Here is a 15,381-nt window from a genome sequence, read left to right as displayed (position 1 = left end):
TTGAAGAAAATGAGCAATTTGAGGACATCCTCTTGGATTCTTGGGATTGGCATATAGTTTTATCCAGTAAAATGATTAGTTGTGAAAACAATTGGCAGATTCACCATGAAAATTATTGTCAGCTCACCTACTCATCAATGAGAAAAATGTGAGATTATGCATTGTTCCGAGAGCAGATGTCTGACTAGCTGGAAATGCTGGCTATGAAAATAAGACGGTGATGAGCTAATATTTGTTGAGGCAAAATTGTGGGGGATGTTATTCTTGCTCTGTTGATACCTGCAGTCAAAAGTAATAATATTGCAACACCTACATTTCAGGTTTACAAATTTAAAAGGTGGATCATATGTAGATTTATCCGTCAAATAACATCAGCAACATAGGACGCCCAAAGGCAAGTTGGCATATTGTTTTATAGTCTAACCCGGAAACAAAGTGGACTGTTTGTTTACATTTCAAATTAAGAGCTTTGTATAGCACTGCACTCGCAATAACGGAAATGGCTGTAACACACTCAGTTACTAGAATTGTAACATATTTTGATTAAAATGTATGGGCAGTAACGTTTGTAATTCACAGCTCCCTGACTGAAAGTGCAGACCAAAATTACAAAGCCGAAGCTAGCTAGTGAATCTAACGGGTAGCCCGTTAATTTAAAAACAGCATAAAAAAAGGTGGCGTGAAGTGGATAATTAACTTTTCTCATTTTCTATCCTCTCGTGACCTCTCACACCTCCTCGTGTAGCTTAACGCCCTGTCTTCAGCCATCTGGTTTAAGCTACCATTATTTAGCTAATGCTAGCGCTACAATGACCTGGAAGGCGACCACCCAAAAGAACTGGTGCCCCGCTGCTCGTGCTCTTTAACGTTGCTGACTTTATTTCAAGTGAATACAATTTAAATTAACCAAGTATGATTTGTGCAGGGGTTGAAGACGACCCCTTCCCTGTCGACGACTGCCTGTTTGCGGAAACATTTTCTCAAGATACCGTTTACAATTTAGTCGGGCAAGAGTTGAAGATAAGACAGGTGTTCGGTGCCAACCTCGGTGTGGCCGCCCCGGTCTGGGAAGCTGTAAGAGCCAGATTGTTTTATTTAGACGTTGTGATAACATACCTGCCGAGTTAGTGTGAGTTTTGTCTCGCGATAAGGGTGGATATTTGTGTGTGTGTGCACTCAGGCGTTACACCTATGTTGTTACTTCGAGGAGCAGTCGGTGGAGCTGAGAGGGAAGCGCATCATAGAGCTGGGAGCAGGAACTGGTGTGGTCGGTATTTTGGCAGCACGCCTTGGTATGTTGTCGCTCTCGTTAATTTTGTCTGGACTCGGGAATAAATTCTAATCCTCTCATCCTAAACTTTACTGGCAGGTTGTAACTTTATATGTACTTGAAAAGTTATGCTCTGAAGCTGTGCTGTGCTTGTCCTTTGGGTAAGCCCGTTAACTCTTCAACCACATTTCCAATATTCCATGTGATGCAGTTCACCGTTGCCTCCACCAGAGGCGCTGCAGCAGCCACAGCAGAGCATTGTCAAAATAACTTGAGATCATTTTAAATGCCTGGATACACGTGTTCTTTGTGGTGGATCTGTCAGATATTCTTGCAGTGTATAAAGTATCTTGAGTTTAGAGTTTGATGGACCACATATTGGAATATTTTCAGGTGCAGTCGTGACTCTCACAGATCTTCCGTTGGCCCTCCCACATCTTCAGGACAACGTCTCTGCTAACATGCCATCCAGTGGTTGGCCCACCACTCCTCCCATCGTCCTACCTTTATCCTGGGGTGAGGATCATGTGAACTTCCATACTGACTGGGATCTGGTGCTTTGTGCAGATATAATTTACCTCCCAGAGACATATCCTCTGCTCCTGGAGACACTAGCTCATTTGTGTAAGAACGGAGCTATGGTGTACCTCTCGTCCAAAATGCGGAAAGAGCACGGGACTCTGGGTTTCTATGAGGCATGTCTACCAAGCACATTTAGTGTGGAGCTGGTGAACCGTGATGACAAACAAAACATTAATATATACAGGGCATCTCTAAGGAGAGACCAGTGACAGCAGGAAGAGCCTGCTACAGACCTGGGATATGGATTAGTGACCGTACTGAGACCAGCGTCGACTCAGGTCTCTCAGGTGCCTTTTTCAAAAGAGAATTAAAAAAAAAAGTCAAAGCATCATGCAAAGTGTAACAGCTGTTTTTGTTTTGTTTTTTTTTTTGGATAATCCAGTGTTGATGTCATCCTTTCATCAAGTGTCTGAACTTGAAGCTGAACGTGTTTTACGGTCCCATTTACAACGCAACTACTGCTTCCTCTCAGTGGGTTTTTACTGCGTGGACAAATGTTTCAGTAAATCAATTGAGTCCAAAGGCATTAATGCTTTCTCTAGCTTTGTTATCAGGTCAGAGTGGGTGTTTTGAGTTGAACCACACTGTGGAACCTTGTTCAATAACTACTTCCTGTTTAACTGGCTGACCATTGGTTTGTTCAAATAAGGTGGTACTTTCATTTCCTCTTAAGTAGTATTTTACAAATGAGATTGTTTTCATGTTAGTACAAGTGGGAAAATACAATGTCATTTGTTCTCAATTAAGTATTCTGATGATTTGACACTAGTGTGAAGAGTGTGATTTTGTATGGATTGTAGATGTGTTTTTTTTTCCTCCTAATATTTTTTTAGAGCATTACAGCATGTGTTTGCCACTGGAAAAATATCCTTCACAAGACTTTTAATGGAACTGATTGGGTATATGTTACATATTTCTTTGTTATTTTTAACTGGAGTCTAAATATCGTTGACTTTGATTCTTTAGATAAAACAGCATTATTTTGTCAATTAAATTTGAATGTGGCTCAGCAGTCCAGAGTGACTTGTTCTCAGCCTTGACTGGGATTATAGTCACCTAACTGGAGGATTCAGGCTCTTTCTTTTTGAGTCCATTTTGTCACCGTCATTGCACATAGTTTCTGAGAAGAGCTTCACTGTGCTATCAGTGCATTTCTAAGGCAACTTCCTCCTTGCCTCTGAAGTTAAAATCTCTAATCTCTTTTCCCCATCTCTGTTTGTCCTATCAGTTAAACCTCTCAAGTGTCTCATCACGTTCATTTTATCAGTACAGACGACACAGCAACCTGCTCGTACATGCTCGGACATCCCTGTTTGGTTTCCGTGAGGGTGTTGAGCATGTTGCAAAGATGTCTAAGCTGCATTATCTTCAGATTAGACTGAAAACAAATTGTTGCTTTAAATGCCCTGAAATCAGTTTTCTCAGTATGTTTTGGTGGGTCCTATATGAATAAAAACTTTTCAGAACAGTTTTCTTCTTTTTGGCATGTATGTTTTTGTGTGCTGTGGTTGTCTGACTAAGTGGGTGAGGTTCAGTCGGTAAAAGGTGACATCACATACGGTATGCACAAATCACAGTTCAGCTTCATTTGAATCCTGGTGTGATAACATCTTTGGATGTTTTTGATTATGTTGCCAGGCTCCTGTCCTTCAAACCTGTTCAAACAACACCCACACAGTCCCGATGAAGCAGATTAATTGAGTGTTAAACAAGATAATTAACACCAAGTCATTTTTTTTATATTATTGCATGTTTATATATGAAAGGTTATGGTGAAAAACTTTTTACGTGCATCCCTCTCTAAACTCTTGGCAATTGAGTCTTTCTCTCACAAAATATCTTTATCATCGACTCGGGTCCAAAACTTTGCAACTAACTTGCAACTAACTGATTAATTTTCTCAGTAATGATGCATACTTGTGGTCTCACACTGTCGCTGTGATTACTATTCACTTGTATGTCTTCACTTCACTTAAATTAGAAAACTGGACCATTATATCAAAATCTAAATGTAATGTGATGTGATGCAAATACATCATCTTGGGTTTTTATCATATTTCATATAATCGGAGTCTTACCCTTTTTTATTGTTACGTTGTTTTCTAACATGGATCCTGCTCCCTCCTGAAATGCTTCCAATAATAATAAAACAGGACTAAACTGTATACGGAAACACCTACATTTTTTATGTATATGCTGTTATCCAATGCAATGTTGTTTTAATTGAGATATATAAAACCCAAAACAAAGTTCATCCGATCCCCAACTATTCTGTCAACATCAACAGATTGTCCTCCCTGCAGCCGACTGTCTGTGCGCACTTCATCCCCTCCCTGCTGCTCTTTGCTGATGTACAGACTTTCTGTTCAGAGAAGGAAAGCCTGTTTGTTACGCTGGAGAGTTTCAAAGAAAGGGAGACAACCCATCCGCTGCCCGTCTCTCCCTCTGCTACAATTCAGCCGACAAAACAACAGATCCCTATCTCCATGCAGAGTCTGCTCTCCATCACGCCGAGCGCCTCCCACGCGAGTGTCATGCAAAGTGCAGATAACTGCTTTTGTTCTTATTCATGACTATTTGGCCAAAGTTATGAAAAATGCGTGTTGCTGCGAAGCGGCAATGTGGCCACATGAGATTACACTTGAACATCCAACTAGAAGTATTATCCACTTAAATCTTTAAATCTTAAATTAGTTTTTATGAGTTAAGTGTGCAGCTGTGTGGACAGTGATTGCTTGTAGTGGCAACCACATGAGAGTTGTTTTTATGTGCATTTTTGTATTTCACTGTGTCTCCATCTAAGCTAACTTTCCCTTAGTTTTATATTGACTACCATATTGCCTTAATTTTTTATGACTTTTAAGGAGCAACCATGCAGCTAAAGATAGTATTTCAAAAAATTTGATTAAAAAATTCCACAGTGGTATTTGAACTGGGCATGTTGGCTGGACAAGGGGAGGATGGGCTTACAGTGACAGGGGAGTGTGTGTGTGTGTGTGTGTGTGTGTGTGTGTGTGTGTGTGTGTGTGTGTGTGTGTGTGTGGAGTGGGAGGAGGACTAAAACCCACCATCCTTTTAAAACAAGTTGTCCTGTCTGAACTTCATTAGAGCTCATTTCACCTCATGAACAGCAAGGACAATAAACTGAAAACAACAATTAAAGGTAGGCTACGCCTTGTATGTATTCAGTAAATTATATATTGTGTTCACCTTATGAATATTAACATACCTTTTCAGTCTGTTTTAAAATATGTTTTTATCTTTGTGCATTGTTTCAGATCTGTGTATCAGACCAAAAGATGGAGTTCTGGCCTGAGAATCAGGGGCAGTCACCTTTGTACTCCAAATTTGGTACAGTTCCTGGGAGAAACTGTACACATAAGTGAGCTCAGTGTTACTTTTTCTAATGCCATATTATAAACTTTGGATGATAGAGTTTGTTGCCATTTTTCTAGATTTGTATGTCAAACGTCACAACTGACTTGTATATTGTCATATTTGCTGCATCTCTGCAGACTGTGTACCACTAAACCAACTTCAACGCTGAATTTGTGCCACAAAACAGTCCTGACAGCTATAGATTACTGCTCTGCATTGCCGTTATGATCACAAAATACAGTTTTTAGCATTACTGATGTAGGAAAATGATGCTAAAGGCCAAATCAATGTGACAAAAAGCAATGGGAAGATTTTCTAAAACACAGCATAATTAAAAAAAAAAAAAAAAAATTCTGAAAGAAGCTTTTGCTGAATTTAATCATACGTTTTTCAACATTTTTTTCCCACAGCTACCATGACAAACATCAGGCTACCCATTATCCACTGTATTATGGTGAGCAGCAGAATCAAAGCAGGGAGTCCAGTTACTGGACTGTACCAGGATCAAGAACAGCAGGAGCTCCACAGGAGTACTCTAACTGGACAAACCAAGAGCTGACCGGCCCTGCCTCCTCTCACTTCCCTTTTGTTCTAGACCATCACCGTCACCATCACCAGGACCTGGGAGAATATCAGCCGTATGAAGCCAGAGACAGAGAGTGGACAGCAGCTCAACGGGTGGCGAGGGAATATGAGAGAGGATTTCTAAGGGAGGGATGGCAAAGGAGGTGGGAGCCCTGCAGTCCCGTCCGCTACAGCAGGGAAGTTTGTACCAAAAGGAACGACAGCAGCTATCGAGAGCTGGAGGCTTGGGCAGCTCGATACAGCCATTCACTTCCAAGGAGGAGACGTATAGAGGCAGAGTTGAGAGGTGCCTCTCAGGGGCTGTTGGAGAACAGCAGGGCTCCAGAGAGGGACAGCAGGGCTGGGACAGATCCTCGGGTGGCAGCGCTGCAACGAGTTATACAATCTGCAAACATCAGAGAATCGGGAATGTGGGATAGAGGGGGCAGACAGCAAGCTTCGACCTATTATCCACCACAAACTCCTTCCAGTGATGCAAGCCACGTGTTGGATGTGAAAGAAAAGACTGGCTACCAAAGAAGGATGTTCAGCCAACCTCCTGGCTATATTGCTCCTCCTCCCTATAACACCCCACATAAAAGTTCACCTGTATTACACCAGAGTGACACCAGTTGGGAGCTTGATGGTAAGAGACAAATATGCTGGTCACAGCCCAGACTCAGAGAGCAGGATGTCTCTGTAGAGCTGCAGGATTACAGAAAAGGAGAGAGAGAGGATTTTACAAAACCTGATGCGAATCAATATATACCAGAGTTTGAAGGACTAAAGCACCAAAGGCAGGAAACAGATGCAAACAGTCCTGTTAGTATACAAAAACCACACATACAACATGAGGGTATGTTATCTCTGCAAAAGCCACAAATGCCACAAGCAGTTCAGAATAAAATGATAAATGAGGAACCAACCTCAAAAGTCATTGAGGGGAGGAAGTTCAGATTAAACAAGAAGACAGGAGGGATGACCATATTCTGCTTGGTGTCTCGAAATGCAGGCACCACAGAAACTCCATCTTTGCCACTTTGTACCTCGCAAGCAAACATTCAAGACAAAGAATACAAAGAGGACAGTGGTGACCTTAATCAAGCACACAAACTTGCAGATGAGGTGGACTTCAAAGCACCAGCACTCACACAGCAGCCAAATGCATCTGATGCAGGAAATCTCAAAGGCCAACAGAAGGAGACACCACCCTGTGTAGAAAGTGAGATGCTTAAGGTTAATTTATCAGACAAAGCAGATACAAATGTTTCTCCACAAAAAACAAGTACAAATGATGCTGATTCTACATTTGGCAAAGAAGTTGCTCATTCAGTGCAGACTGCGTCAGTCAAATATCCTTTGTGGAGGGAGCCTAGTTTCACAAGCAAGGCTGAAACCGAGAGTTCATCCACATATTTGAAAGCTAACAGTGAAGAAGGAGAATCAGATGTTCTGCACGACGAAGATGTCTCTCCTCAAGTTCATCCAACTGACATTGAAGTAAGGACACTGGACACCAAGAAAGATACAGAATCTGAAGACAGTAAGGGTCTACTGGTTATTGACACAACCTGTGTTGTCGTTAAAATGGAGCTGATTCCATCACCCAGAAAAGAACATGTCCACTATTTAGACTCCACACCACACACTGAAAACAGTCCACTTAATGCTGAATCGCCCGTCTCTCCTGAATGCATCCAATCAAACGGTCAGCTGAGTCAGGATGTGACGACTGACCAAAATGCAGAAACAGACCCCTTGCAAATTAATGAAAAGCCAGAGACTGAATTAGAGTCAGATCTAATAGAGGACAAGGCACCTGGGGGAGAAAGTGAAATCCCTTTCCCCTGCATGTCCCCACCTTCAGTTTCTGAAAGGGAAACCTTGGAGGAGCGTGCTGAAAGAATCCTAGGAATCCCTCTACATGACCGTATCACTGAGCAGCAACCTGAAGATGCAATGTCACTTCTTGACTCACATGTGGAATACCAGGATGCTGAACTTTTTCCAGTTACAGAGAAAGACACTGATGATGGAGCTAAAGAAATCTCAGAGGACACGACAGAGGAGGAACAGTTACAGATTCAGGCAGAGGTTGACCAAACTGAGGATGTTGTGCTTTTGCAAGAGACTCTTGATGCCAAAGATCAGGTGACAAATGAAAATGGAGAGGATTTTCCAGGATCTCAGGACCAGGTGTCCACTACTGAGACTGACTCACAACTCGACACAGACTTCGAAGCTTTGCCCGAAACTGAAATGACTGGGGATCTTAATCTTAAATCTAATAGTGAAGATGGTACAACTGAATGGAGTCAGAAAGAAAATCCCCTTGTTGAAAATAATGTCTCTAAATATCCAACCTCAATATCCAATCTCTCTAACTCTTTTTTGCTTTCACCCTCTCTAGACCGTGAAGCATCCAACCCTGCTCTTACTCTCATGTTCTCCTCCTCTGATCTTGCATCTCCCTTGAATATCTCTGAATTAAACACAGCGGAAGGCCCCGATTCTGAGTTAAACACCCTAAATTACACAGAAAACCTTCCCCTTGGATCAGCTGACTTTTCCCCAAGCCCTTCTCATCTTGATTTAACTGATCAAACTGCAGAAACAGGGCCCAATATTGAGGACCAAGATGAAGAGGGTGAAACATCACAGCTAATAAACAATGAGATCAGTGACTCCCTTGAGTCCCCTGACAGAGATATGACAGGGCAGTTTGATAGCAAATTACAAGACAATGCCGCTTGCATGACCAAGAGTGAAGAGACCAATAAGGATACCACAGATCATATTATGGAACAGACACTTAAAATGTCCCAAGAAAATGCCACAGAGGTCAACACTGTGCAGCAACAACTTGAATGCGTCCAAGCGGAGGATGTTGTTTGTATAAAAGAAAGTTATATGACTGAAGAGCAGCAACCAGAAGAAGCAAAGGAGGATCCTACAGATCAAAAGCAGACACCTGAAATATCCAAAGAACATGCCTTAGAGGTTAACAGTATGCAGCAACATTTTGAAAGTTATGTGACTAAAGAACAACTACCAAGAGAAGCCAGTGAGAATCCTACAGGTATTTTTGAACAGACACAATCCCAAGAAAACATGACAGAAAGTCAAAGTCAAACAGAGGTCAACATTTTGCTGCAACAGTTTGATAATGGCCAAGATGAGGATGCCTCCTGCATAAAAGAAGCATGCATGACTGAAGAGCAATCACAAAAAGAAGCCAATGAGGACCCTTCGGGTCTTTTGGAACAGGCAACATCCACAGAAAATGCTACAGGATCTCTCTCTCTGACAGAGATTTTGCAAGACACTGAACCACTAACTAAACCCTCTATCTCTTTGCCTCCCTCACCTTCAGACTCAGACTTTGAGGCGCCACAATCCCATTTGAGTATACTCACACTTTTTGAGCTTCCTTCTCCACCACATGAATCCCACACACCAGACAAAGAGTTTGTTTCTCTTTTGGAGACGGACTCAGTCTGTCCCTCAGCTCCAGATCCTGTTGCTGATGCTGCACCTGCTGCTGCCACTTCAGAAACTGTGCCCACTCCTCTTCATCTGGACTCTTGTGAGGAATCCATTAAGTTCTCATCGTCATCTTCCTCTGAATCACCTGCAGTCTTGCTTCCTAGCTCTTCAACTCCTTTGCCGCAAAAAGGAAGTGGTAGGGTTTCCCCGGACTTATCCCTCAAAGAAGAACCTCTTTATCCAAAGTCTCTGTGGGATGCTGTAAATCGGATTAGGAAACACACGGCGCCTGACTCTGAGAATGAGGAGGAGGAAGTGAGTGAGCTGTGGGATCCAGTGAGTGCAGGGGAGGACTTGGGTTGCCCAGATGTAGTAGAGGATTTTGAGGAGATAGTCTATGATGAAGCAGGGCAACAGGAGGTTTCAACAGAAGGGAGTGGTAATGTTATAGAGGTGGGAAAAATCCAGCAGGATCCACATCACGAAAAGCCAAGTGGACATGCTGAAGAAGACACGCTGTCCTGCAGCAGCACCAGCAGCCACGGCTCTGAGGACACTGTTATTGTAGCTGATGAGGACAGCGTCGAGGAAATGCCACCCGATGCCGGGACAGAAAGTAAGACAGCGTATGAAGAGGGAGAGCAATGCTGCTCTGGTGAACTAAAAGATGAGACTGTAGCTGAGGAAGATGATGGTGATGAATGTGTCCCAAATGAGTCCATTCAGAGTGAGGAATGTCCACTTAAGGTAGTGAATACAAGAAATGAAGCAGTGGAAATAACAGAGACAAAGCAAACAGAAGACAGAGAAGAGGAGGTTTTCATGCCCCCAGAGGTTGTGGTCTCAGACGAAGGGGGGACTGAAAGCGAGTCAGTATAAAATAACTGAATAAACAGTTTAATTAAACATCTATCATTATCATCATCCTTTCCTCAATAACATTTGGTTAAATGTAATTTTAGAGCATTTATTATGGATGGATAAGTAGCAATGCATTTACTGTTGTCATAGAAATGTAGGAATTTGACTTAGGTGAAATCTAAAATAGCCAAACCAGCTCTGTTTACTGGACCAATCTATTCTTGTACAGCAGCTCATCATGCATTTTCTCCAGATTTTATTTTCTATTGGCCTGCTGTTTCTAGAGAGTAGTGTTTAAGGTAATATATAGCTCTTAAATTATTAATGCGGATATACAAGGTTTGATTACTTGAAGAACAGGCAAAAATCAAGTAACTCTTCTGTATTATAAGTAAATAAAAAGGAGTGCATTAAAAAAAATGCTGTGGAAAGTTCATACTGTATCCTTTATTGACATCTAGTCTTGTGGTGAGTGTGTTTTGTTAGCTGCTGTTTCCAAGGTCAAGAATGCACTATAAATGTCAACATTTATGCCAACATGTTCAATAAGATTCAATTAAAATGCTCAGAAAAATAAAAACTGAAAGATCCAGAACAGCTACTTCCTACCTAGATTTCAGTATCTTCACTTCTGTCTGCAGTCCCCTATTGTAAATATATATATAATAACAGATCAGCTACTGAAAGTGTTCTATCAGTGAAATCTGTCCAAAAAAACAAAACAAAACACTGCAGTGACTGATCTGCAATGAATATTATTAATCTGGTTTTGTGTAATAATTTGAATGCTGTAAGTGAAGGGCACAAGAGGCAAAGCAATTTTAACCAATCTATAGAACAACAAGGTTCTTTGAAATATGTATTTTGTAAAATGGAAACACATGCACATGGTATAAAAACTTGAACAAGATCACCTCGGTACAGGACTTGTATGCTTATCAAAAGTCATAAAACAACGAAACATCCTCATCAGTTCATGGTTTAACTGATTTATGATTGAGGCTCTGCAACGTCTGGTTTAAAAATTAATAGGTAAACGTGTTTGATTTTGTACAAATATATTTCCAATGATTTAAGACAAAACAGATGCAGAGAAAACTTACAAACTTTATATAAAAAGGAAAGATCAGGAGAATGTTCACACGAGACAACAAGTTTGTTCATTTACAAGTTGAAAAATTACCAAAAATACCTCCTGATCTTTCTTTCATTGACAGCACAGCATGAGGACTTTGGGCTCAACAGTCAGACTGTGGACTACAGCACACTCTAGTGGGATTACGTTAGAGTCCAGTTTTAAAAGACTGAAGAAAATGGAAAATTTTCTCCTCTTGATGTTGAATAGTAAAAATGACTCTTAATTATTAGAATTCAAGGGGACAGCAGCTGCTTTACTGTAGTGTTTAATGATAAGAGGACGTGTGATTTGCTGCTGCCGAAGCCACAACTGACCAAACTACCTTATATTTATTTTATATTTGTATACTTGTTTGGTACAACAATATTTTTCAGATTCCAACAGTTTATGTATTACTGTCTCAATGAGTGTAAATTAACAGCAAAAAAGTGTACAAGCCGTTGTAAGGTGATGAAAGGGAATCAGTCTCTGAAGGTTGTGAATCTAAAATCATCTTAATTTCTGAACTTAGATAACGCACCTTTGAAGTGTGGGCTCTAATTTTTCAGTTTTTTTTTTCTTTTTTACCTAAATGAAAATTTAACCCAAAAAACAAGAACAGTACTGACATCAGTTATTCCTGTGATCTCGGACAGTTTGATAAATATTGGTGAGCTGTAAAAAGTCACTACTGATGCTAGAATTGAAAATGTAAGTTTGGGATCAAATAACACTTTCATTAGCGTGCGGGCAGTATGTTCATCCATTCACTATGAATAAAGAAAGAGGAATTGCATCAGTGCTCTTCTGGCTAGCATTAAGAGACACACACACACTGTGCATGAAAATTAACTTAAGGACCACTTTACCAAATTTAAACCTCATCTCTGTGGCTTAAATTAATAACCTTACGGTGCACACACAATGAACCCGTAAGAAATCCTGTATCTAGTGGGAGTCCAACATTTTTGTAGTTTCACAGTTTAATCTGGTGACGAGCAATTGAAGCCAAGACAGCAGCCTTCATACAAAACACAGAATGTTGAAAAGTACAATAACTTAGAGTATATAAACGAGTGACAAGATGGAAAAATATGGCAAACTGGTCCTTAAATTGTCAGAGATCACAGAAATAACACTTTTATTTTCAGGCGGAATTTCTCATATTTTACATAATAATTTGTGTACATCTTCCACCACTACCACGGCGTAAACTGGTGATGAGTGACAACTGAAAATATTACAGCACCCGATGTCTCCATGTCAGCTGAGGACAGACGGCAGCGATGGCGAGATGACATCAAAGTTCATCACGGGGCATTTTCAGAGCGTGATCACAAAGGTCTGCAGAGCACACAGCACAGGAAAATAACGGACTAAAACACAGTCGCTGCGGTGAAACAACACAACAGAAAGGTGTAATGCGGTGAAAAACAGGTATGTTGACGACTAAACATACCTGTCCTCTTGCTGCAGAGTTTGTCTTTAACATTTTCTGTCTCGTGGGCGAAGAATTCAATAATTTCATCTTCATGGTGCTCAACAATTGTTTCACACTGGAGAAAAAAAAAGGAGGAAAAGTTTTAAGCATCTAAAGGTTGCATCAATTTTATCATTAACAATAAAAGCATGGTAATGTAAGGACAGTAAAACATACAACGCATTTTATTATTATTTGGTGGAATTTCTTGGACCGTGCAGGAGGGCTGCACAGAAAACTGCACTCACTGCAAATTTTAAACTGGCTGTAACTCTTGAATCCAGCGTAGCCTCTGAAAGATCCATGGCCTCACCACTCCGAGATTTTACCCTAATGTAGGACTTCCTGTTTGTGGAAGAATCCGTGTGCTCGCCATAGTCCTCCATCCTCTCGCACACGCTGTCCATCAGCTCGAGGAGGTTTCCCTCTGAGCGAGCCAGAGGAATCTGGTGGTCATGAAAAACTCGGAATTAAAGAGGATGTGAGGTGTCTCTTCAAGCGAACACTCAAAACATAAACTCACCTTTCAAAATGATTCCTGTTCCCCAGGGGTTATACTGAATGTCTACAACGACCACTTTGATTCAAGCCAATTAACACAAATAAAGTGAAAACACTTCATGTGGCAGTTCATGGCACACGGATATATTTACCAGTCCTCACATCATACTAAACCAAATACCAAATTATCTTTACTTTGTCACACTAACCATACTGCCAACTCAACAAATGTGATATTGTCTTAATGTTACAAATCCAACAAATTATATACCTGACAAATAAAGGCACTTCATTACATTTCAAATACTGTCATTAAAAAGTGCTTCTAAGAGATATGAACATTTGGAAATTTGGCCACAGTGACCTAATGTGCCTGAAGATATTAAAAAGATAGCTAACTCTGTATTAACTGCAAAAACAAAGCTCCGACACTGAAGAAATATCTCATCTCACAGTAAATGTCTTTATGTCACTCAACCCTAACTTGTTTTATTACATCTAACTCAATATGTTTTTCTGTGAGACACTACACTCAGTTGTAGAGCTGAGTTTTTGCCACATTTTTTATACCAGTGTGAGGCACTGATATACAACAGGGCAGCTACTAAAGATTATCTTCATTGTTGATTCTGCATTATATCACTTTCTAAAATTAATGAATTAGTTCCCATAATATCCTATCCCTGTCCATCAGATGGTTTGTTTTGTCCAACCAACAGTCCAAAACCCAAACATACTCGCAGCAGACTGCTACACCCTCAGTGTAGGAAGGAACGCTACTGCAGGTCCTTCATCCCCAATGGACAACATACGGTAATTCAATGGTCAAGTCCTCTTTTCCTCCCTTATGAGGACTTGTATATAGCTGTATATTATACTGTGTTTACTGTACTGTAAATTTTTAATTTGTTAATTTATTACCTCTATAATTTTTTTGGAACTGTTTTTGCACACTTTTTGCACTCTTTTTCTGTTCTTGTGAGCTGCTACAAGTTAATTTCCTCACTGCGGGATCAATAAAGTTCATCTTATCATATCTTACTCAGTTTCCTTTAAAAGGCGAGGAAAAGCAGCACATGCTCAAATTTGGGAAGCTGGAACAACAAAATACTTTTTTTTTCTCTTAAAATCACTTAAACGATTAATCATCCACCAAAGTAGCTGCAATCTGTCTTTGAAGATCTAATATCAGGTGATCATCAGGTGAGAAACCCAGAAGTAGATCAGCCAACCCCCCCCCCCCCTTTTTTTTTTTGATCAGCCAATCCGTGCTGTAAAAAAACTTGTGTAGTGCTCATTGTTGCGCACAGTATCAGCAGGCTGCTCGTAGGCTGCTCGCACACTGTGACGTGGTTTTGCTGCTGCAGCCTCACCTCTCGGATGGACTGGCTGCCGTCCGGGTTGATCCTGAAGGATCCCGTCTGGATCATTTTCTTTGGGTCGACCTGAGAGATGGCCCACTCCATCTCATCTACCAGAGCCCTGCAGGCTGCGGGGAGCAGAAGACCATGACACACACACACACACACACACACACACACGGTTTTCACGTCTACCTGGGTATTTGTGTCGTGAAAAGAGAGTGGCTGGGACATATGGGCACATACCTCCACATCTCATGTCCTGTCCTTGCCTGGCCGCCTGGCTGCAGCTCAGGAGCAGACACAGAAGCAGACACGATGTGAGCAGGAGAGCCGCTTCCCTCATCTTGCGCCTACATGTAACACACAGATTTCACCTCAACACAGACTGACACATCAACCGGCAAGAGACTCGCTACCAAAACAATCTTTGAGACTTTCGACCGCCGTGCATTACAGAAACATCCGGGGACAGAACACACACTTGGTCAACTTTTCATTCAACTTACAGGTTGTTGCCAGTGTTTTTCGCTTTTACGCTTTTCCACGCTGTTCCATCGCATTCGGTGAAATGTGGTGACGTAGCCAACCGGAGCTGCTGGACAGGATGGAGCCACGCTCGAGACAGCGCCTCCACGTGGCCAGGAAGACGCGCCAAATAGCACGTGATCTCCCAGCTCAGCAGAAATCTCCATTCACTTAAAAGCCTTTCGTTGTTGTTTCTGTTGTTTTATAATGTTAGCTACGTTGCTGCGGGGAAAAACCCAAGTTGTGTAACATG

General features: G+C 41.3%; 3 protein-coding genes across 3 annotated transcripts; 2 read left to right on the top strand and 1 right to left on the bottom strand.

The window, feature by feature from the left end:
• Window positions 1–59: 59 nt before the first annotated feature.
• On the top strand, window positions 60–3,322 carry LOC124056571 (EEF1A lysine methyltransferase 3-like). The gene is made up of 3 exons (XM_046384142.1): window positions 60–1,074; window positions 1,181–1,292; window positions 1,664–3,322. The coding sequence occupies exons 1-3, from the start codon at window positions 913–915 to the stop codon at window positions 2,059–2,061; spliced, it is 672 nt and encodes a 223-aa protein (XP_046240098.1). The 5' UTR covers window positions 60–912; the 3' UTR covers window positions 2,062–3,322.
• Window positions 3,323–4,862: 1,540 nt separating this feature from the next.
• Window positions 4,863–10,868, top strand: si:ch211-159e12.5. The gene is made up of 3 exons (XM_046384098.1): window positions 4,863–5,015; window positions 5,131–5,234; window positions 5,641–10,868. Exons 2-3 carry the CDS (start codon window positions 5,152–5,154, stop codon window positions 10,157–10,159), a joined length of 4,602 nt encoding a protein of 1,533 aa, XP_046240054.1. The 5' UTR covers window positions 4,863–5,015; window positions 5,131–5,151; the 3' UTR covers window positions 10,160–10,868.
• A 1,504-nt stretch (window positions 10,869–12,372) lies between these two features.
• On the bottom strand, window positions 12,373–15,285 carry cnpy2 (canopy FGF signaling regulator 2). The gene is made up of 6 exons (XM_046384147.1): window positions 15,110–15,285; window positions 14,847–14,953; window positions 14,613–14,728; window positions 12,987–13,184; window positions 12,718–12,814; window positions 12,373–12,602 (listed from the first exon to the last, which is right to left on the bottom strand). The coding sequence occupies exons 2-6, from the start codon at window positions 14,944–14,946 to the stop codon at window positions 12,559–12,561; spliced, it is 555 nt and encodes a 184-aa protein (XP_046240103.1). The 5' UTR covers window positions 14,947–14,953; window positions 15,110–15,285; the 3' UTR covers window positions 12,373–12,558.
• Between the last annotated feature and the right edge of the window lie 96 nt (window positions 15,286–15,381).

The sequence above is a fragment of the Scatophagus argus genome, chromosome 3 (genome assembly GCF_020382885.2).
Source record: "Scatophagus argus isolate fScaArg1 chromosome 3, fScaArg1.pri, whole genome shotgun sequence".
NCBI classification, from domain to species: Eukaryota; Metazoa; Chordata; class Actinopteri; family Scatophagidae; genus Scatophagus; species Scatophagus argus.
The sequence above is the reverse complement of the archived record's forward strand: the minus strand, read 5'-3'. Positions and strand labels throughout refer to the sequence as shown.

Bases quoted from the DNA above. Each gene is read 5' to 3' on its own strand.
- cnpy2 (XM_046384147.1), bottom strand. From the start codon at position 14,946: ATGAGGGAAGCGGCTCTCCTGCTCACATCGTGTCTGCTTCTGTGTCTG. The intron at 14,729-14,846 runs GTATGTGCCCAT...TGCTCCCCGCAG, and splicing joins ACAGGACATGAGATGTGGAG to CCTGCAGGGCTCTGGTAGAT. The intron at 12,603-12,717 runs GTATGTTTAGTC...TGTGCTCTGCAG, and splicing joins ACTCTGCAGCAAGAGGACAG to ACCTTTGTGATCACGCTCTG.
- si:ch211-159e12.5 (XM_046384098.1), top strand. From the start codon at position 5,152: ATGGAGTTCTGGCCTGAGAATCAGGGGCAGTCACCTTTGTACTCCAAA. The intron at 5,235-5,640 runs GTGAGCTCAGTG...TTTTTCCCACAG, and splicing joins GGGAGAAACTGTACACATAA to CTACCATGACAAACATCAGG.
- LOC124056571 (XM_046384142.1), top strand. From the start codon at position 913: ATGATTTGTGCAGGGGTTGAAGACGACCCCTTCCCTGTCGACGACTGC. The intron at 1,075-1,180 runs GTAAGAGCCAGA...GTGTGCACTCAG, and splicing joins CCGCCCCGGTCTGGGAAGCT to GCGTTACACCTATGTTGTTA. The intron at 1,293-1,663 runs GTATGTTGTCGC...GAATATTTTCAG, and splicing joins TATTTTGGCAGCACGCCTTG to GTGCAGTCGTGACTCTCACA.